The 23,804-nt window shown below is 45.6% G+C and overlaps 1 protein-coding gene across 2 annotated transcripts in view; it reads left to right on the top strand.

Annotated features, from left to right (window-relative positions):
* Positions 1-18,072, top strand: part of elfn1b (extracellular leucine-rich repeat and fibronectin type III domain containing 1b) — a 61,697-nt gene extending 43,625 nt beyond the window's left edge. For both annotated transcript variants that reach the window (XM_057034757.1, XM_057034759.1), the window contains exons 3-6: positions 10,366-11,089; positions 11,167-11,320; positions 11,838-12,004; positions 12,916-18,072. In XM_057034757.1, the coding sequence (XP_056890737.1) occupies positions 10,809-11,089; positions 11,167-11,320; positions 11,838-12,004; positions 12,916-15,022 (2,709 nt within the window). In that variant the 5' untranslated portion in view covers positions 10,366-10,808 and the 3' untranslated portion in view covers positions 15,023-18,072. The remainder of the gene's footprint in view (positions 1-10,365; positions 11,090-11,166; positions 11,321-11,837; positions 12,005-12,915) is intronic.
* Positions 18,073-23,804: the final 5,732 nt, after the last annotated feature.

Raw genomic sequence — 23,804 nt, 5'->3', positions numbered from 1 at the left:
CATGATCTCAGGTCCTGAACCGGCTCGCGCTCCTTCTGCTTCTCCAACTGTGAGAAAGCTACAGTTCTGCGTGTTCTCAGGGTGCAAAAACACATTTATCACATTGTGTTTGCTGCCTCCGTCTGCCTTTGCAAACTCCTGTGAAAGGCGTGCGTGCGCGCGTGCGCGTGTGTTTGCTCAAGCATTTTGTTTTACAGGAATTCATGTTTTATGTATGTAATGCATGGAAGCATTGTGGCAATGACGCATGTCTCTGAGGGTCAACAATGCATTAAAGCATGCAGGCATGCTTCTGTGTGTGTGTGTGTGTGTGAGAGAGAGAGAGAGAGAGAGAGAGAGTGTTTGAGTGTGGGTGCTGCCGTGGTCAATTTAGTGATGCGGCGTTCTTAGGTCAACAGATTTTATGAGGTTTAGACAAAAGGTTTACTGAGTGTCATCAAATTTGCTACACTCTCTCTCTTTCTCAAACACACACACACAAGCGCATGCACGCACACACACACACACACACAATCACACATACAGCTTCTGTGTGGGTCCTTCCAATCATTGCCTGAGTCACCGTTACTATGAGTTGACCTTGGTGAGATTTCTGCTGGCTTTTATGGAGTCAGATGAAGCCGCGGCGTGATGAGGCGCTGACCTCGCCTCTCGCTCGTTTGCTGGCGGTTTCGTCTCGCTTGTCGCACGGCAGCTTTCCCATGTGGGAGTCAGGGGACAGACATGGCACCCTCACCACCCCAACCCACCCACACACGCACACCCGAAATAATGAGCCTGCTGGTTCCCATGATGCCTGACTGGTCAAGGCTCCCTCCCATCAAGCAGCCGACACCAACTCATTACGGCCTAAGGAGGCATGTACACATTAATGTACACACACACACACATGCGCGCACACTCAGACAGCTTGATTTAGCAGCACATACCATCTGTCTGGAATAATTAACCTTTCTATCACTCGTTCTCTACACACATACACACATCAAGCCTCAAATGGTCACATGACAATGAAGTTAGGGACTGTTGATATAAATGTCATGTCCAGGCTGTATAATTAAAGCAATGGCTCTTGTTAACACAGTATTGTTAGATAAAAGGTGTTTTGGGCGGATTGAAACGGATCGTTTGCTTATGTTTTAAAGTGTTGGCTCTCTCTGGGTCAGACCCGCACGTTCCAGGCCTCGTTCCACTGGCCTGGTCTGGCCTGGCCTGGTCTGGTCTGGTCTGGTCTGGTCAACTACAATCACAGACACAAAATAGCTCTCTCGCTTTCAAGTGTGTTTTTGACTTATGTGAAACTCTCAGAAATATATCATTTAATCTGAAAAATGATTTCAGACTCTTGCTTACTCACTTCCGTTTGTGACCTCTAGTGGATTCAGATTAAATTAAGCTCCCAAAGGTCCTCTGAGTGTTTTCTTAAAAGAAGAGTGTGTTTGTTGTATGGATGTTTTATGCTGACAGGAATACACACATGGCATGTTCCGAGTGTAATATTTAGTGTGTGCGTGTTTATTTTTAGGGCTCCCATAACTCAGAACACTCTTTTTTCCCTGCTGTCCTGTTTTAAACAGCACAATAAACAATAAACGATAAATATAAATATGTTACAAGAACTGTTATTTGTTATGTATGAGTTAATAAAAGGGGATATAGCAGACTGCAAAGGGCAGAAATTCACACCCAAATAAAAAAGCAGAGTATGAAAAATGATAAAAATATGTGATAAGATGATCCCGATGGTGGGAAAAGTAATCTAACAGATTCCGCCCCATCTTCAAAGCGTGTTCATGTAGATATGCCTTAGTTTGATGTGTTTGACTCAAACAACTGTGTGCACGTTCCTGTACGTGCCACAATCCTAATGTCACTAGCCAAGTGAAGATATTTTGACTGGTCCTCGCATCTTCAAAGGGTCGTCAGAAGGTTAAAAGGGTCATAAAGGTGAAGGTAACTTGTTTAAGTATTTAGTTGTGGTAGTCGAGTTGAGAAAAGGGGTCGAGAAACGCTCGAGTTCTCATTGGGAGTCCTCACAAAGATAATAAAAAGCGTGCGTTTTAAATGAAAGCAACGTCCTGTTTTGTCATTGCGCCTATTGAAGCCCTGCAGCTACTGCTTAACTGGCATTATAGTGCAGCGCAGGCAGAAATATAATAATAAAAAACACTCAAATGGATTTGTGACAGAGATGGGAGGCTGTTTTGAGATGGTTCAACAGTTCATCCACAGGACAGGAGTGAATTTAAACTAGTTAACCCAGATGAGGAAGCAAGACTGCTGCAGGAACTCTCTTCATCTCAGCATTTCAGAAACATTTGATTATCTTATTAAATAGCATTTTAATGGAAAACTCCTAAAACTTCGTCAGCTATAAAGTGGAGCGGCTCTGAGAGGACCTCGTTGATGTTCTGTCACCAGAACCAGTATTTATTTATGGGTCCGTGTTCAAATTAAAAACCTGCGGGTGACCTCATAAACCACGATTTTATTCAGGTGGATAAATCCACACCACAATCATGACAAGGACTCAAGGAAATGGGTGGAAATTATGGAGAAAATTTACATTAACATCCAAACAGAGACCTGATTTCACAGCTGGATCCTCTGATTGGTTGTTGTAGCTCTTCTGGGGGTCACAGATGTTAGCATCTCTTTACTTCTTCATTAAAATGGTCTTATTTAACAGACAAAAATGTGAAAAAAATGTGTAAAACACAAAAAAGGTCAAGCTCTGGAACTGTGTCACATGACCTAACCTGCTGACACCTCAGACTAAACTCAAGAATTATAAAGGCTGTTGTGTTTTTCCATATGAGTTGATGGTGGCTAACAATCAGCAGGCCTGGCTAATCTGTCTGGATCCAGCAGAACTGAGGTGTAGTTGGCTGAACTGGTGTCTCCTCAGATTTCAGCTGCTCCACCTTCTCCCAGCCACGAGCTCATCCGTGACGGAGAGCTAAACACCATCTGCTCACTGTAAATTCATCCATTATAAAAGTCAGACACATTTCATCTCTGGTGCAAAAGCGCGGAACAGGAGAGAAGAGAGAGAGAGATGATTCTCTTTCATTTCTTCCAGCTGATGTTGCCTCCATCACAGGATGTTCTCACACCTTCGTTCTTCAGCTTTGAATTATTTTACAAGGTTTTAAAATTTCCACATGCACCAGTTCAACCCTCCCAAATACACATTCACTCTCCAGCTCCCCCATGTACCACCGTGCTAACAATGTGCATTGGGCCCACACCTCATTTACCACCGGTACGCCGTCGAGCACTCTGTGGCTGTTAGTGTGTTCCTCGAAACAAGGTAGACGCGGGAAAATGGTGACGCTTCAGCTTTAATGTAGCAACGGCAGTTTCACTAGATAACAACAGCCTGGATCAGTGCAGCAGCATCACATCTGGATGTCCAGATTCACTTTGTCTCTCTCTCTCTCACACACACACACACACACACTTAGAGTTACATGTCAGATGAATACTTTCACCATAATGTGTTTATCAGGAAATAGCAGCAGTGTGAAAGGGGTGATTGGGACTTTCTCTCTATATGTATCTATCTATATCTGTGTGCATGTGTGTGTAAGTGTGAGTGTGTGTTTCTGCTGAGTGGACGCACTCATGTTGCGTTGATAACATTTCACACTCAGCTGCATGTATGAAGACAGGAAGGAAAGTAACAGCTTGAGGTGTCTGAATGATGCTTTTTCAGCTGTTTCTGGCTGTTTGTTTGTGCATGAGAGAGTGAGTGAGTGAGAAAGAGAGAAAGAGAGCGAAAGAGAGAGAGGCTGCTGGGACGGAAAAGGAGAATAAGACGCTCTCTCTGTGAGTTATGGGACAGAGCCGTTGTCTGTCAAAGTTTTAAAGTCAAACTTCTAAAGTTCTAAAGTTCGGAGACAGGCCATATCACGGTCCACCTACCAGAGCCCATAAGCTGTGCATTCTATTACTAGGAGGTATGTGTGTGTGTGTGTGTGTGTGTGTGTGTGTGTGTGTGTGTGTGTGTGTGTGTGCACGCGTGTGTGTGTGCACGCGCTTTTGCACATGCTGTATTGTGAGGATGAGAATGCATATTACAGTTTTTTGGAAGGTGAAGAGATTTTGGCTGGTCCACACCAGTCTGAAGGTGAGGACTTGGCTGTTACATCAAGAGAAGAGTTAAATGAAATAAATTTCTGGGTAATGGGCTATTACATCTGTGAGAGCCCTCGCAAGGGTAGTAGAACAAACAGATGTGTGTCTGTGTGTCTGTGTGTGCATGCACATTAGGATTGCATTATCATCACTAAAGCTGCGTTCTCGAGTTAATTTATGCTATAAATCTGTTTTTTATTGCACTTAATGATACAGTAAATTTCAGATGTCAGCAGAGTGAACATTTTCAGGGATTACATTTATGGCTGGAATTGTTCTTCATTATCAGCAGGAATTAAATTGTAGCCTGGGCATTACTGTAATTAGTGCAGTGGCTTCATAGCAGGAAGGGGCCTGGGTCCACATGGACTCTTGGACTGGGACTCTAAATGGCCCCTCAGTGGGGATGGGGGGGGGGGGGGGGGGGTGAACCCGTCAGGGTTCACTCTCATTTCATTTAACACCATCATCTTTAGTCCTGATTCTGTGTGAGCAGCACAGGTCGTTAGCTTAGCATGTGTAAAATATGACCAGTCCTTTCATAACAGAGTGGCTGTGTGTGCATGTGAGTGTGTGCATGTGTGTCTGGGATCACACATTGCTTTTAGACATGTTTATCTTCAATATTAGTGTGTGTGTCCGAGAGCGAGAGAGAAAGAGAGAGAGTGTGTGTGTGTGTGTGTGTGTGTGTGAGTTGTGTGTACTTTGCAGTGTGAAATCCCATTATGCATGTTAAACCCACTTTGGCCTTCTGCCTGCTCAGAGAGAGAGAGAATGATGCACACACACACACACACACAAACACACACACAGCTGTCACAGTGTGTATGTGGACACGCATGTATGTGGACTGCTGTGTGCGCGTATGTGTGTAGTGTTGTCCTCTATCTTTCGCACTTTTCACTTTATACGGCATCAAAACACAGTTCATGGGCCCATTTTAGTGTTGAAGTTTGGATTTTTAAACATGCTAAAGTGAAAAAGCACCAGAGCCGATGAAACATCACTTGGCAGCAAAAGGCAAAGAATAAGGAATAAGGTTGAAATTTCCACCAAGAAAACGGGCCGAGCCTGTTTTTCCACTTGGTTTTTCTTGGGCACGTTTGTTCCCATCAAAGGACACAAAATGGGGCTTAAACTCTTCAAATGTGCTGCCAGCCTTTTGTAAAGGGACTGTGACTTGGAGCGTGTGGAGAAGGGAATTTTAGAGGCATTACATGGACTCGCTCACCTTCTGCCGCCGACTCTCGTGAAGGCCTCTGCAGAGCTCTCCTCTCACCTGTCCGTCAACCCGAACAGTTATGGGCTGAAACACAAAAAGAAACACGCGCGTGCGTTCAGACATTGCTTTCATGGTACGCGTGGAAGGTTCTGGGGCTTTGATGTAGGGAACGCTCCGTCTTTGATGAGATTCACTGCCAGGTTGTGTGCTAATTGAAAGGAAGCGGCCATTACAAAGGTCTGCTCCGTGTGACGCTGCAGGATTTAACATATTCCCTCTCTGCTCATCACTCTCCTCCACCCTCACCCTCTTCTTCTCCTCTAAATGTAAAGGGGTTACGTAACCGTATATGTTCCCTCGCCACTGAGGATTGTACACGCCATTTCCTTTGTTCACCTCTCTCTCCAAGGCAATGACAGGCCCCCAAGGGCGGAGATCAATATTCACTATTATTGTTATTACTGTTGTTGTTAATGAAAGGTTGCCCTGCGGAGGAGGAGGCGGCAGACAGACGCTCAGGAAAAGAGTCAGTCAAAAAAACAAAAGCGCCTATCAACTGAATCCATTTCTCCTCATTCTCCACTCGGTCTCTCTCTCCCTCTCTGTCGCCAATGCCGGCTGTGTGGCGCGCAGTAAAAAATTTCGGTGATAGAAATGTCCGTCACGCTCCGCCTTTCCGTATCTTTTATAGAAACGTCCATCACGTCCAGTCCGGACGTCAGCTCAACCTCCCCTTTCTCCTTTAAAGCCCAGTGGGGGAGGTGGGGGAGAAAAGACGCATGTTCTTCCCACCAGGGATGTGTTTTTGATTTTGTGCGCCGCTACTGGAGACGTCAGTCACACTGATGGAGCGGGGGGTGGGGGGGTGGAGGAAGGGGGGGGACCACCGGTCCAAACAGATCACATCCTGGTGGAGGTTGGTGGATGCTGTAGACTGGTGACAGATGCAGAGTTGCTCCCATCGTCAGAATTGGAGTCGCACTCGCCTCCCAACCAGTTGCTTTTTGACTCCCCTCCGCTGGTCCGTGAGATTGGACCAGATCCAGATTCACCTCCCCTGGATATGGAGGCAAGCTGGAGTCAATCCACGTGAATTAACTGTTATTCAAATGTGCCTGGAGGACCCAATCAGCTCTCTGTGTCAATATAGGCATAGACCCCCTTTTCCAGCAACGTTCCCTGGAACTTTCATTTCCTGGAAGAAAAAAAAATTCCTGGTTATCTGTGTGCTTTTTCATTCCCACTGTCCCTCAAAGTTCCTGGAAAATGTAACTAGATCAAGTTGATGATGGTGTCTATGGGTGCCCGTCTGACCTGTAGCTTTCTGGAAATAAAATAACAAGTTAGCATCTGCAAAAACAGCAGTTTAGTGGGGGTGGGGAATGGTGCCAGTGTGTTTTGGCATACACTGTCCTTCAGGATGCAGGAATTCTGGGGAATCTGAAAAATCTCATCCCACTACTGGGGCCCTCCTTCATGGAAAGTAGAAATGCGCTGAGGTTTAGATTCATTGCCAATACTCTCACGTTAGCTTGAATAAATTGAGCTTTTTTTGTCTAATTTAAACCACTTTATGTGCTGAGATTCCTCTTGTGTGGTATAAATTCCTGTTTTCCAGTAGTGACTTCATAAAAATGAATTGGATTTGTTCTGTCCAAGGCTGTAATCCCCCAGGCAGACAGAGATTAAGGCGCATCCATAGTTTGACACGTCTGTGTCCCTATGGATTGATGAACGTCGTGCATGAGTCCATGTTTAACTAGGCAACACTAAATATACAAGAGAATAAAAAGGTAGACGTGCGCTCCAACACCCCTCCCCCCTAAACTAACATCTTATCCAGTGATGACGGCTCCCACGGATTCATCCCACACGGCGCCAACCAGCTCTTTGAACTCCGACAGAGAATTCACTTCCCCAGTTTTTGAGCCTTTAAGCAGACGCATTTACACGACCAACTCAAAGGATCCTAAAGACGGTCGGCCATGTCGCTGTCAGGCCTCCAGGCAACAAAGAGGAAAAACAGGAGAAACTGTTGTTCATGTTTTTGTGTTGCATAAATGCCTAAATTATTTGGGAGCGTTGCTAACAATAGAAGCCCCTCGTGAATGTTCTCAGCGAGAGTTTCAAAGAATAATCTGCAACTTTACAGTCGGTCGCCACTAAAATTTGAACCTGAACTCCTGAAATGATTCAAAATAGCATAAAATTGTACCAAGAATGCTCACAAACTGCAGCCATGCTAAAGCACAAGGAGTTGTCCTGGATTTGGTGGTGTTAGCGCATTATTATTAGCTGCTTAAGGAAAAACGTTGTTGCTTCTTTTTATCATAAATCAACTCACTCTTTACAAACTTCTCTCCTTCCCTCCGATGCAGCCAAAGAACAACGTCACATACTTGGAGGAATTTGAGCATGCAAACAGCGTAGGAATCAGCAGTCGTAAACACGGGATAAAGGCATTATGGGTCATTTGTCCTCCCGTTTTTCCTCCCTCATTTCCCAGAATTGTCGGTAAATGAGTATATATTTCGGTATATATTTCCTACGCTCCCATGCTCTGGAATATTAAGTCCAGGCAGAGTATATATGAACAGCTACACACTGATGGTGTTTCTTGTAGGTGTTTGCTTCTTTATCCTGCATGTATGAATAAGAATGTGTCCCCTGTTATTAATGCGCTCATATTTCTGCTCGCAACCTTTTATGGAGCGTAGCTTTACTCTTGAGTGCTGCTCATCAGTCACCGGGAAGAAGAGGACTCGCAGCCAGCTCCTTCATCTGAAGGTTTTATTCCTGCTGATCAATGTGCTCCTCTGAATTAAAGCTGAAATTCTTCACAGAAGAAAAAGCCTTTACATTTAGAGCTTCAATTACCTGCATGAAAAGATGTGAAGCGCCCCCTGGTGGCTGGGAGCTGAGATAGCAGTAACATTTTCAACAACAAAAAAGAATTTAATAGATGGACAGTTTTCAAAGCTATTTATCACATTCCTTCTCCATGTGTCTGGAGGCTCCACTGCCAGCAATGGATTATTACCCATAATTCTGTTGCTCTCACATAAACCATTGGACTATAAATGAAGTGGATCAAATGATCCAAACTGGATGATTCCAGGATTATTTCAGCATCGGAATGCACGTTTCCTGCTCAGCTGCCACCAGATCAGGACACAGTTATTTCAGTGATTACGTTGATCAGGACTAATGCTAAAAAAGAAGAGCGGCAATTGATTTGAAATTCTGCTGATGCGAAACCTCCCTGAGTAAAACTCACTTTTGCCTTCGATGCTACAACGAAAAGGCAATTTATATAAATTCCCGCTGCCTCAACATCGTGTTTTTGCATCCTAATAAGTGGCAAAAGTGTCAGCAGGTGCCTCCGTTAAAGCATTTCTCCCATCTTTTGCTTAATTAGACACTGTTTCAGGCGTACAGTTCTTTTCCGGTATTCTAATTATTTCTGTTGACCCAAAAACGGTCTCTATTCAGCATCCACATTCTCAAGATACTACACTCTACTTACATTTCTGCTCCTGTAAATAGGGTGTGTTTGTGGGTGCCGTTTTTTGCATCTATTTTACCTGCTTCTGACTGGGAGTGTGTCCACTATACCCATCTGCCTTGGCTAAAAAAAAGACCTTACTGTGTAAATGAATGAAAAAAATAGGGCTGTTTTACGGAGACGGACTCCCATTGAGAGGCTTCGTACCCCGCTGGTTATTCGAGTGTGTAAAAGGAAGGCGAGACCCACTTTACTCTCCTGAGAAAAGCATGATGTATCCCCCAAACCAGCACAACTGGAACTTCCTGCCCATCGTTTGATGGTTTGTTATGCTGTGAATATTTGAGTATGACATGAGCAGCAGCGAGCCGGTCATGAAGGAAGCCGAGGGAATATTCCACATGATGGCTCAGCGGCGGCGTTTGCATGGCAGAGAGCTGGCCGGGGGGAACCATGAATGATGCAAAATGTAAAAGAGGCCTAAGAGTTCCATCTGCATCCATCACATTGTAGTCACTATAAGTGCGTTTTCTACAACGAGAGGTCAACTGCGAGCTGTGTCAGTGCTATCATATCTCCTCCTTTGTGTGGCCCTTCAGCCGACATCGCTACCGTCGGTACGGAGAGAGGTCAGACGGAAATCAACCATCCGTGCCTGCTGAATAAAGCATGTGCTCTCGTTGCTTTGCATACTCACGACACCACCGGGAACTCCGCTCTCAGCGGTTTGTTTACCCCGGCTTTAACCCTTGGTCAGCAGAATGGACGTTTCCTGTGTCGGTGTTTAGCTGGCGGCAGTTCCCGTCCTCTCTCAGGTGGCGCGTGGCCTCGTGTCGTGTCGCAGGAAGTCTTCCAGTCCTTTGAAAAAGCTGCTGACTGGCTGGAATAGCATTAGCTTGTGCATACACAGAGAATATTCTATTGTGACTGTACACCTGCACAACCGTAGATGTACCCTACCGAACCTTGGTGACATCACATCCTGTTTTGTGGCTCCTAAACAAGAAGCCTGATCAGACGGTTCAAAGTCGTCTGTCTTCCCACCATCCTCTCTTTTTCCTCCCAGGATGATTCTCTTTTGTCCCTCTGCTCTACACTCTCATTTTCACCAGGACGTGTTTTATTTGGAACAGATTAATGAATTAGTTACAGAGTCAGACTTATGGCTGTTCCTCTCTGAGGACCGTCATAGCCCCTGAGGTGTGGTGGAGAACGTCTGTGTGGGTTCTGTTATTGTAGACTTGCAAGTGCATGTTGTGGATGCATTAATCTAAAAAAAATGGACTTTTCGAAACATGTTTCATGAGACTTGGAAATGTGTGGGTGTGTGTGTGTGTGTCTATATCAGACCAACTAAACTGACTGGTTATAGAGGGACAATTAGGATTAATGGACTGGCTACAGTGGGACAGATACCACGGTGATGGTGTTATGAGTCTTCCCACTCTTACAAAACCAACCTGAAGGTTTTTGTCCCATTTTTCTTCTTTCCTTCCAGTTTTCACTCCAGGCCAGAGCGGTGAGCAATGAGGAGTAAAGAAAGGGGGTGCTCGTCCAATCAGAGATGCAGATGGCCAAAGAAGACATGAGCTGCAGCCAATCAGGGACAGAGAAAACTTCAGATTTATACTAATATTAATGTAATCTGATTACTTTTAAAACAATCCAGTTTGATTAAAGCCACAAACCTGCCCACACTGTGATCACACCATTCCCAAATTCAGTCACATGTTGATGAGTCAGTAATTCCAAACCCGGCTCTCTGTTTAATGACAAGTTGAGGGGAGGACGGGACATTTTTACCATGCTGAAACTGAACCTGAAGTAGTACAGTCAATAAATCTGACAGAGGAGTTCCCCGAGCCCCAAACGCTGATATATTATTCCATAAAGTTGCACATGCCCTTCAAAATGTCACCAACCTACCAGAATAAATGTTAGATGGACAGAATCTCTGGTCGGCTTTTTCCAATGGACACTGTGACGACATCCCAAATGGCCCAGAGGACAGGACAGAGACGGCGGAGACCCAGCGTGACTGGAGGTTCCTCGTCGGCGGTGCTCTCCACATTCCTCTGTTGGCTGGTCGTGCTGTCAGTCATGCGGTTGCCCGTGGTAACAGCTGACTGCTGGCTTATCGAGGGGGAGAAAGGCTTTGTGTGGCTGGCCATCTGCAGCATGAATCAGCCTCCCTATGAGTCCATCCCCGCACACATCAACAGGTGAGCACACCGCCAGTCAAAGCGGGTTCCCTCTACAACCCAGAGCTCTTTTTTGACCCTCAACCTTCTCTCCACAGCACTATCGTGGACCTGAGGCTGAATGAGAACAAGATTCGGTCCGTGCATTACTCCTCCCTCAGTCGCTTTGGGAACCTCACCTACCTGAATCTCACCAAGAACGACATCAGCTACGTAGAAGATGGAGCCTTCTCAGCCCAGTTCAACTTACAGGTGAGCAGTGACGGTTAAGATGCAAGCGTATTTTGGAAGGTGAAGGCCACAAGCAGATGTTCTTCAGCCGCTGATGCAGTGAAAAAAGTCCCACAAATGTTTATTGTACCAGTTAATGGTACTCAAAGCCATGATGTTTTTCCTGCTTTTGCTAAAGTGAAAGAGGCAAAGTCTTCCAGCTCGACAGGAACAGCAGCACCAGCTTGTTATGGATCCTATAAACGATGCGGCAAAAGTGCTTTTTCTTTTCCGACCAAACTCAGCAGACTGCTGCCATCATGAGCTGGCATGTTTACACGGTTACCCTGGCGGCTGGAGCTGTTCCAGGGAATAAAACGTGAACACATTCTCCGTGCATTCAGTGTGGCGGCAAGGCTTAGATCACCATGTGAGACATGGGCCACGCAGAACCGTCGTCTGCTTGTTCCGCATGTTCCGGGCCTGCAGCAGGCGACTCTTGGTGTTGGCTCACTCTGTCGGAGATTAGAATAATCCCACTTGGTCTTTGTCTCTGCAGGTTCTCCAGATGGGGTTTAACAAATTGAGGAACCTGACTGAGGGGATGCTGCGAGGCCTGGGCAAGCTGCAGTACCTGTACTTGCAGGCGAACCTCATCGAAACCGTCACGCCCAACACCTTCTGGGAATGCCCCAATATAGAGAATATCGACCTTTCCATGAACAAGTACGGATCTTCATACTGATGCAAAATCTGTCTGACTTTAATCTGAGATTCTGTAACTGTGAAGACCCTTAAGACTGGGCCAGAATCTAAATGAGCTTCATATTTGTGGTTTATGGAAAGCAATTTCATCCAAAAACTAGTTTTAAAGGCAGCTTTGAGCTATGGAAACTGCAGCGATGCAGTTTATTTGAACCGCTGATTTAAATGTTATTGATTTTTTTTTCCATGTGAGAGCCGAGATGAGCAAAAAGAAAGAGAGGGTTTGGAGGCAAAAGCCCAGCTGCAGCAGAGCTACACTGGAGAATAGAGCAGGTTTGAAAAACAAGGCTGGAACATTGATGTTAAATGTCAGGCATTACTCCAAGGACTGCTGTCTGGAAGAAACAGGAAGACGCAACTTAACGCTGCGATAATCCCGCTTTTCACTACCAGTTGAGCTTCCCGCTCTTCTTGTTGGGAATAAGTGTACCCGTACTGAAATGGCATCGATTGCTTTGATGTTATGATAAAAGCAACAGCAAAAACAAGCAAGTTGATCCACTCTTTGGGCTTTCTTAAAAGCCACTAGGGGACAAAGATCGTAAACTGCTGCAGAGGAAGGAACAGGTTTGCCTTTGAGAGGATGCTCATTTTGCAGAACAAGTTGTGGGGGAGGGCTTGCTTGGGCGTGAATGAGAGCCATTGTGGCCTAGAAAATGCAACCAGCTAAAAAAGAGAGACACAAGTGGAATTAAGGTTACCAAACAGCTCCAGGCGACATCAGCTGGTGCGGTGGGGTTTATGGCCGTGTTGGACTTCAAATTTCAGATTTTTGAGGCCATGATTGAACGTGGCCGCATGCTTAATACTGTGTTCACTTACATGCTTTTCCCGAAGGTTAAAATGTAAACGGGTCCTTTGTCCCTCTGCAGGATCCAAGTGCTGGATGGAAGTTTGTTTTCTGGACTCTCAAAACTAACAACCTGTGAACTTTACACAAACCCCTTCAACTGTTCCTGTGAGCTGCTGGGTTTCCTGCGCTGGCTTTCAACCTTCCCCAACAGGACCAGCGAGAGGATGGTCTGTGACTCTCCTCAGGGGTTCTTTGGTTACAGCCTCCTGAGCCAGAACCTTCGCATGTCTTCTCAAGGCAACGCCCTCCATATGCTTAGTGTCGTCTGCACAGACGTCGACAGCAGCGTAACGTCATTCAATGGCATCGGCATGGCCGATTTCACCACCATGCTTCCAGACTTTGCATCTCCCTGTGGATTGGACGATTGTGCCTCTGGTACCCCTCCAGACGAGGTAATCAACTTCAGCCCTATTTTCTCCGACACCAATCCAATCATGACTCTAAAGCAGGTGCAGCACTCGAGCGCGGTGATAACTGTTCAGCTCCCTCACCCATACAAGAAGATGTACATCCTGGCGCTTTACAACAACAGTTTCTTCATGGATATCCAAAATTTGAGACGTCAAAGAGAAGACATTGAGCTGAAAAATCTAAAACCTAATACCAATTACACTTACTGCGTAGCTTCTATACGAAACTCTTTGCGTTTCAACCACACCTGCCTGACAATTTCCACTGGCCGCCAGAGCGGTGTGGAAAGGGCAGTAAATAAGTCATCAGCCACCCATTACATAATGACTATTTTGGGATGCCTTTTTGGGATGCTACTCTTCCTTGGCCTTATTGTCCATTGCCTGAGGAAGCGAAGACTTATGGAGGAGAAGGAGAGGAAAATGAGCCGGATCCAGAGGACTCTGATCGAGCTCAAGTATGGTGGAGACGATGACATAGAAGGAGGAGGTGTAGGCCCAGTGTCCCAGAAGCTTAGTGCCGGGGACAGTTTATCCAGAATCCCTTACCTTCCTCAGGGTGGAGAGATCGATCCATACAAGCTGCAAGAGGTGATAGAAACCCCACCACACAAGCCAGCTAAACTTAATTACATGGAGGTGAGAGGGTCCGGCATTGAGAGGGAGAGGGAGAGGGAGAGGGAGAGAGAGAGAGAAAGAGAAAGAGAGATGTCACCGCAAGCCAATCCCCAAGGCTCAGTCGCTGAGATCTCTACTATCGCAAAAGAGGTTGACAAAGTTAACCAGATAATCAACAACTGCATAGACGCACTCAAGTCAGAGTCAACCTCGTTTCAACAGGGGATCAAATCTCCCTCTGCAGGCGGAGGGTCTGTTTCCACGGCAGAGCCTCAACTGGTGCTTCTCTCTGAGCAAGTGGAAAGAGTAGACAGAGGAGGGGAGTTTTTGTCACCAGTTTATAAGGGAGGAAGAGGAGGAAGAGATGAGAGGGGAAGAAGTTACCATCACTCTCTGCAGAGACATCACAGTATGGACGCTCCTCCCACCTCCAAACGGCCTAGTACCTCTTCTTCACCAGGCTCTGCCCGCAGCCCACGGTCTTTCCGCTCAGAGGGAGGATACCACTCCTCAGAGACACGCTACATTGAGAGGACCTCACCTGGAGAGAGAGGAGAAAGGGGAGGAGGATGTGGAGACGCTATCCGTACAGTCAATCCAGCAGCAGCCATCCTCCGGGCAGAAGCTCAGCGAATTCGCCAGTACAACGAACACCGACACTCCTATCCCGGCTCCCAGCAACAACTCCAGGAGTTGCAGCACCATCCCCAGATCCTCCAGGAGCTCCACCACCACCCAGGCCGTAAACCCTCAGTGTTAGACCCCCTTACTCTCAGCAGGCATGCCAAGCAGCGTGAACTTGCTTACTCTCAACTCTCCCCACACTACCAACTGTCACCCCAATACCACAATCTCAGCTACTGCTCCAGCCCAGAGGAGGATGAGGAAGAAGAAGGGCTCCTCTGCACACCGACCCTGGGGCTATGGGAGAGGTTCAAGCTACACCGCAAGAGGCACCGGCAGGCTTCCATGGAGGATGAGGGATACATGGCAGCAGGACACGCACTCCGGCAAAAGGTGCAGTTCGCCAAGGATGAGGATCTTCATGACATACTGGACTACTGGAAGGGTGTTTCTGCCCAGCAGAAGACCTGATCCTACTGCCTCCAGTCCAAGATGGAAGATCATCGACACTACGCCCATAAAGTATTGATACAGATACTTTTCCCAAAAAAAGACCTGTAAATAAACATACGCGGACTTACAGGAAACAGAATCTGTCAGTGCCAACACACACACACAGACACACACACAAACACACACACACATACCATTACACAAACCAAGCCTTTGATTCTCAGACAAGGAAGACTGAACTAATATATTACAGAAGAAGAAGAAACATCCTAACTTATAGAGAGACTGAGTTTTTTGTAATGTACTGGAATTATAGCTCAGACTTATGTAGCTATTTGTATGGAGTTTTGACTGAGGAAAAAACTAACAGAAACCTTAAATGTTGACAGGCAGCCCATCCCGAACATCTTTAGTCTCCAGGATGAAATACATCAAACCTGACCACAGCGGATAAGTTTGAGCTACTCGTTTTCTCCCTCTCGCTGTGATTTTTACAGGCGTAAAACAAAATGGCTCCTGGATGGGTTGTCTAGCAACAGTAACGTTCAACTGTGCTGAGATTGAGTAGGTAGCTCTCACCGGAGAGTGAGTATATGTGCCAAATCTACCATGGGAATAGAACCCTACTGTGTACCAACTTCTCCTCAAGTTTTTATAACCAGAAAAAAATAGAATGATATGTTACTATTAATTATTCTTACATTATTGGTCTTATTATTCTTACTCTCCTCACCGTTACTACTCTATCGTTTGAATGGCATGGCTCTCTCGTGACTGTGTTTTGACTCTTGAACCTCTCAGCTGAGATGTGCGCACCGACAGAGACAAACTCTTTGGGATTTCCTTTTCTACCAAGAGGAATGTACTCGGCATGGAGCCGAAAATCAAACGCCGTCCTTCCTCTCGGTGAACCCGGCAACACCCACCCCTCGTCCTCCTAAAAGATGGAACGCTGTACAGAACGGAGAGGAAGGGGGGGAGGGAGTTCTATATTTACAACTGCGGTGACTGTTTTCTTTGTACAACATGGTTTTGAAATATTTGAGACTTTCCAGAAACAAGAATCCCAAGTTAGATATCTACCTGCTCACTCACAGAGGTACATTTTTGATTTTGAAATCGAACTTAATGAAAAAAAATCTAATCTTCGAATGAATGTCTTCAGCTCCCACAGGGAAAACATATCTGCACTGTTCAAAATCAAAAACGACTCTTTGGAAAAGACCTAAAGCACTCAGCTTCCTTCCTGATATGTGATAGAGTCACTGTGTTGCCACATTTTGGCAACCCCGTGTTGACTCCTCCCATCTGCCGGACTTTTGTTTTGAGATTACCGATGTTCAATCCATCTGGTTCCACTGTGGTGCCACCGTGCCAACTTGATCAATCACAAAGTGGTGAATTTTAAATATCCGCAGAACTTTACATCCATTTGCCAAACTGATAAACGATTTGCACAAAAAGCTCCGCCTCCATCGGTTCCCATCACATCCTCCAGTCGTTTCTATGACCAAAGTACTGTGGTAGTGAATTGATACTGGCAGCACCCAAACAACTGCCCACCCCCACCCTAATAGTTACCCTAGATATCACGCAGCCACATCCACGCACAAATGAATGTATTCTTTGAGGATTAATACTGTTTAGCTGGATTGTACAAATGTATCAGATCCACTTTTCTGTTAGAAAACTTGCCGGTCTAAAGCCGACTCAAAACTTGGGATGAATGGGAATATTCACCTTCCTAACCCGTTTCCACTAGACTTGGTGTTGGTGTTTGACCTGTACCGGTGACAGTTACAAACTGAGTCAGGGTAACAGAAAGTACAGCAAGAATGGAGGTTAAGGTATGTTGTCAATATACGTTCCAGATCACATGATCATCAATGAGCCTTAGTCCCTGCATCTTGAAATAAAAGATAAATCAGTTCCAAAAACAATTTTGTTAAACAAATCTTTTTGAAACATAAAACCACCTGGATGAAAGAGGCTGAAATAGCGCCCCCTGAAGGTGGAGCAGTTTACTGTGAACTGGAAGAACTGGTGCTAGTCCAAGCAAGAACACCACAACCAGCTCAGTGGAAACGGGACAAACGTGACTCAGATGTTGAGCCCAAAATTAAAACCACACGCATCTATAGAGTTTCTACAAAGGAGATTTTGGCCTCTTCACAGGCCGATACTGATGTTGGTGTAAATGTGGGATCGCAGATCAGAAAATGTCATAAAGGGCATTTTTTTTCTAGGACAGCCAGGATGGGAACATTTCAATTCTGAAAATTGACATAGGGTAAAAAAAAACTGAATATCTATAACAGTTTTTTGTTGTTGTTGTTGGATGGAAATGTTTTATTGAGTTCAGAATGCTCAAGTCATCAAGCCCAGTTAAAGCCACAGTCGTGGGTTAGTGGATCGGCCACGGCGCTAACTTCGACAAACATTTTGGCGCTGATCCGAGGAGAATTGTTACGCATCCCAGATTGCGGCTTTATGGATACAACAGCCTTAAACGTTAGACTTTCTTTGACCTTTTCAAAATTGCTTTGAAAAGACGTTTCCTGGTTTCTAGGCAAATACTTTCCTGGTTCATTTGTTTTTTTAATTGCTTGATTTAAGCCTCACTTGAGCATTCTTTTATTAGGGGTAATATCAATGTAGCGATGTATTAAAACACTGTTTTCATTTCATTCTGTTCGCGAACAATAATGGCCTGAAGTTGTTACGTGTCAGAGTCACTGAGCTCCTCTGGAATCAGATGAACCAGATGAAGGAACCGGCTGACCTGAATCGTCGGTATTCTTCTTCAAAGAGTGATGAAGACAGTCTGTTTATGGAGCTACGGTGCCTGGAAATGAATAGAGGTTGTACCGACAACAGACAGAAATCACACCGGAGCATGCTGCAAGGACCTCTTCAGCGGAAGCTTGTGTTGTATTATTCTAGTGACTCAGGAGCAAGGAAGTGAAGGAGAGAGCGAAAATGCTCTGCCATAGGCTCTCTCAGAGGCTTTCTTTTCTTTATTTTCTTGTCAAAACATTAAAATGAGCACAATAAATTAGCTTTTCTTCCACTGTCTCCTTTCCTGGAGAAAGCGCACCACTGCCAGAGGTTTAAGATGCACTCAGGACTCTCATTTGATTTTCAAAAAGGTTTATTTAAGTGGGCAGGGAGGGAGTCTGCAACACTAAAAAGAGGAAAACTTCAAAAATAAACTCCAACTTGACTGGTCTGCAGTGTTCGGTAGTGATGCCACAATATCCAAAATCTTTTTGAGGGCATGCAGCAGCACAAAAGGGCCGGGTTTATAAATGCAACAACCACTGTTAATGAATGCAATGCTACAAAGCCAATGTCTTTTGCCAAGCATAAAAAAAACAAAAACCTCATCATACCCACATGCTCGTGGTGCTACATTTATTAGCAACGCATGGAGTCATCAAATCCCTATCAAGGCTGAGCATCTCTTAACAGGTCATTCAGCAGCACTCGGAGGGTAATTTAATTCCCTCATATTGATGAGTTGTGTCATAACATGGAAGCACAATAAATGCAGATGACAGTGGTACAACAGGAGCAAAATGAGGGTCACGAATGCTAAACCTCACGCGGCCTTCAGGTGAATATGCTTTGATTAGTTAGCCGCCTCCACTCAAACACTGGGGGGAGTTGGAGCTTTAAACTGACACTAGACAGTAGGCTATACGAGATTAGCATATATTTAGTAATTAGCGCTAACTGCAGCAGTTGGATGCTTAAACGTGTCAGGTACAAAGATGAACTTTTAGCCCATGGATGAGGAAGAGTGGAGCAGCTACAGATGGTCAGGCCTTCCTCGCTGAGAAGATCCATACAGGTATGGGAAGAACGAAAACTAAAAGTAATTATTTTAATCTGGTTCAACGGGCAGAAAAAACAATGTTGCCGGCCAATGGCCCAAAACCTGAGAATCACCACTCAGTTACTTGTAATCCCATTAAGCAACCTGCCTCGTTCACACAAAAAAGGGAATCATTTTGGCAAATACGCAGTGTGTCTCAGCCTAAACACATTGTGGGTAAACAGGAACGTCGGCCAAGTTTGCTGCGGGGAAAACTTGGATGGACGCAGACAAAATCCACCAGAGAAGATTCAGCTCTTAGATAAAGTGTTTTCTACGGTGAGAGGACACTCGGTAGAATTATGATTTGACAGCAAATTTCAAGGAGCAAGTCGACCAATAAATAAGCACCAACTTGGGGATACTTGTAATACCGTCCCTTCTCTTACGTCACGCTACACAATCAGCTGACACTGCTGTGGTTAGCTTGACGTGGATTGTTTTCCCGATGAGCTGGTTGTCCCACTTCCACCCGGCAGCGCATTCCTGCCTGCGTCAGATCAACCGGTAGGTGTGAATGAAGAGTGTTGTAGCAGTAGAAGGTTGCAAATCTGATCGCTGGCGATGGTTTTGATGTTGAGGGAGTCTTGTCATTGATTCCTGGCAGTCTCTATCCCTCTAGCAGTAGACACCAGTGAAGTGTCATCCAGAGGCAACGTGGTTTCAAAAATTTATGCGTGGAACAAAAAGGAGCTGAAGTGTTTGAAGTATAAGCTGTCAGTAATTTTAACAACGTCATCTGAAATTTCGGCTGTTTTACCCGACAATAAGCCACCTGGATGAGTGCCGACGCCACAATCTTTTGAGTAGCGGCGTCAAATTTTGAATAGGGAAACAAAACTCAACACAGAGCACATAGGTGAAACAAAAAAGCAGCACAAAGCCGGAGCTTGTTTTTTTTATGATAATCCCGCCTGACAAAAGTCACAAAACAAAAGGCTTTCAGACAACTGTGGAACCAACGGCTGTCTGTTTAATTCAGTGGCTCGATGATGGTTATGTCACGCCGAGCGGCGGGAAACGCACGCAGCCCGGCGACGAACGCTGTCTTACACATCAAGCTCTGTCTGAGGGTCACGAGGAGTGAAAAAAGAGGTTGTGTAATGCCTCCCTGGCTCTGGAGGGAGTGTTTTCAAGTCCCAACCAAATCACCGAAGTGACACCGACTGCGTATCCGGCCCGGGGACTACACACTGTTGTCAGGACAACAAGGTGGGATGTGGGTTTGGGGAACTTCTGCAATACAAAGGTGTTTAGGCTACAGTGACAGCACTCGATCAAGCTGTTTTTGGGAAAACCAGGATCCAGAGCTGTTGATGTCCTGCATTAGCTTCCTGGATGGAATTTATGGTGTTAAAACCAATAAAGAATCATTGAATAATGCTAAACTTTTGCACTATGAGGCTGTTTGGATCGAAATGGATGTTGTACACCGACTATCTTTTGGCATTCAGACATTCTTCCTGAACTTTTAAGTTTGAATCAGGACTTGAATCCCAGGGCGAGGGCTTATCTCTGCGGTTGAAATAACCCTTTAGATTCATGAGGTTGTTGTGATATACGAACAGGAGCTCGAATCTATTCTATCCTCAAACGCCAGGCTGCAAATCACAACTGCAGCACAAGACTGGCAAGGTTCATTACTCCTTATCTTTAAAGCGCTGCAGTACAAGTGGCTCTAGGGCCCGGCGGTGGGTGGCTTCTATCAATACAGAGTGAAGAGAACACGTCCTTCAGGGGTTTTTTCTCCCATCATCCTTCCATCTCCTGTTTGTCCTGTGTTTCTTTAAGCTCAGGGTGAATTTGGAAGATGTCCCTGGTTACAACAGCCCCGTCTTCAATGTTGAATTTCTCTGCAAGAGTGCGCGCGGTTTAATGAAAGCGTTCCTGCGGCACGCGTACCGTGGTGCTTGTGAGTCCGACCACGTTTCCAGAGGTTTTCAGGGTGTCAACAATGTCTCAAGCTCTTTCTGCAGCTTTACTATTCTTCCCTCAGACCCATCACTACCGGTATATATATAAAAAACTGGGTGGGGGGCTGCGGGATGAGACCATTGCTGTTTAACAGGAGTGTTTCACTTTGGATTCTGGCCAAAGCCCAGCAGAACCTGCAGAGAATGCCAAACAATGCATACGCACAGCCTGCAAAAACAGCCAGATTTTCATTTGCCCCATTAAAGACTGACATTGTTTCGCGGGTGAGGTAAAATGAGTTAACAGGTTTGTAGTCATCAAACTCTCTAATGCAAAAAAATCTGATTTCCTTCTTGACCGCCCTCCGGTGGTAGGCTGCGGGAAACACTTCTGAAGAAACAAATTTGGACATATTTGTTATTTTCTGATGCGTTTCAGCCCTTTTTTGGCATGAAATTTAGCTTCTGCCAGAACCCTGTTAAATTACGCAATCAGTCAAAGATGGACTGATCTGCTGCCCTTTCTGGATGAGTTCTTATCAAAGCTCTGACGCACAGCAGGAGCCCCCAGCTTGCCCCAATGTCAGAGTCTGGAACATAAAAGATGTCAGCCTCATCGCCACGGTGACCAAAATATCTGCCCGTCTCCCCGACTTCAGTCTTAGCTGTAGAATAAGAACGAGAGGCATCCCCAGGCACAAACAATAAACCTCCCTCCTTTATTCTCCACATTTACAGTGACACCTCCAGCAGGGTTGGAGAATAGAAGCGGTATGAGGACAGAACCGGGACGAAGGAAAGAAGCCGGAAACTGAATTACGAATAAGCGGCTAAGCAAGATAAAAGAGGAGGGAAAGATGGGATTCTCTGCTCATTTTCAGAGTTTTGATTTCGCTCGTAGCCCCGAGGGTTGTCTTTGTGAAATAACCTTCTTTTAAAAATGAGAATTAGACTCGCTGCCTGTAGATTAAAGATCAGCCTAATGTGGGCCAGCCTGTAGAAGGAGGCGGTTTGATGGAGCACGATGAGAAGCGGAAGAACGGCCTCAGCAGTGTATTAATACACATTAAAATAAACATTGTGGAGGGAGGACCCTTCATCTCACTGCAGCAGGAACGGCATTAATAATGTAGACCGGGAGTGTGAGAACGCTGAAAAGGTCGACTCTGGCTGAGAGGCCAACAACACAACTTATTAGGTCAGAGATTAGGCCGGGTATGTTGGCGTCAACAGCCTGATCACATCTGAGCTCCTTTCCTTTAATTATCCTACGGAGGTGCTTCGTCCTGCAGATAAAATCTCAGAGCGCGGCGGCAACATTTCCCGTGAAGATTCCCTTTTAGCGGGAGGCGGAACCAGGACGCCAGCCAAAAAAGCTAGCGTCGGAAACTTGCTGATCCTGAAAACGCTGCCTTCTTTAGGAGAACAGGCGGAGAAAAGTCGAGGCCAGACGCCGAACAATGAGGAGCAGGACGTGGCACAAAAGTCAGAGACACACGATGGAAGATTGAAAGAGTAAATGATGGCGGTTGTGTCATTTACCCTCTAAAAAGTGGCTCACCTTAATTACACAGTGACACTGAGTTAAAGCTGGAAAACAAACACACTCTCTAGTGTGTCGGTGTGTGTGAGTGTGTGTATGTGCACCCACAAACGCACACAAGCGCCCTGATTGAAGGAGCCTAAGACGAGAGATCAAGGCAGTGCAAATTAAAAGCGCTCTAATTAGCCAAACTGTCACTCTCCTGCTCTGGCAGCCATATTGGAGTCTGCCTGGAGACCAGCCTGTACAATCCAGAGGCCCTCCGAGCAGCCATATATGCTGGATTAGAGGCAGCGGCTGTTGAGAATTACACTCGCCAGACGTTAAGCACAGCAGCCGCTCCAGAAATTGTAAAAGGGGATGGAGGGCTGTGTTACTGGAGCTCTTCTGCACAGCTCCATCATCATAAAACTCCTTCCAAATGTCTGCTTCCAATCGGGAATTTAGCGGGAGTGCATTATTACATCACTAATTGTTACAAAGGAGTGAATGATAATGAAGTAGCATTTTCTAATGACCAAACAATTCAACCCAAATCTGCTGCTTTTTCACTTATCTAAATATTAATCTTTTAGGGGGGGGGGACTTTAAATCCAAAGTGGCCTCTTTCTCCCCAGTTTATTGTGAAAATACTCACCTGAACTTATCCTGCACCAATGCTTTGTGTAAATAGTGCAGATCTCCTTTTCCCTGCACCTGAAACTGGGGCTTTACTCCAATGTCAGGTCCAAGCTGACCGTCTGATCAAAACTCAGCAGAATTTTGTTTCCTCTTCCACCCTCCCAGCAACACAGCTTCAATGGGCTTGGCAGGAGGGATTCCTGCCTCCCACCCAGCACGCTGCTTCCACTGAGCGGAACTTGGATGTGAATGAAAAGTGCGACAGCCGCTCTGTTTGGTTGGGAGAACGTGAGAGGCTGGAGGAGCTGGTGGGAGAACACCTCGGGGGGGGGAAAACTCGCTCCCTTTGTGAGGAGAGCCGGACAGATGGAGAAGTTAGGACAGAGAAAGTCAGGCTGAATATTTCCTATAATTGAAATGAGGTAAACATTCATTTGCATTGCTTTTAGAAAATTTGAATCCACCCTGAGATGCCTTTGGCTGCATCTGAAGGTGTTTATAGGTCACTGACGATGGCATCCAGAACCACAGCAGAGTTCCCCAACTCCATCCTACAATCTCATTTATAGTTAATCAGCTATTGGGGGTATGCTAATTGTTTTTGACTGAGAGATGATGGGCTCTGATGAAATAAAGATAAAGGAATGAATAAAAGAGTGGAAGGAACTGGGGCCGTGAGAGAAGGTGAGAGGCTGGGAGACAATTGGATTTCCTCAGGTGAACGAAGGACAGAAATGGAAAAGCAGAAAATGAAATCTGAAAAGGTCAGAATTTTCTTTCCTGATGGACTAAAACGTCTCGGTGGTGCCTGAGGATGAAGGAGATGCCCGTTTTATGCACCGCCTA

This window comes from Takifugu flavidus, chromosome 6 (assembly GCF_003711565.1).
Source record: "Takifugu flavidus isolate HTHZ2018 chromosome 6, ASM371156v2, whole genome shotgun sequence".
Lineage (NCBI taxonomy): Eukaryota > Metazoa > Chordata > Actinopteri > Tetraodontiformes > Tetraodontidae > Takifugu > Takifugu flavidus.
Note: the sequence above shows the minus strand (reverse complement) of the source record. Positions and strands in the feature narration are given on the sequence as shown.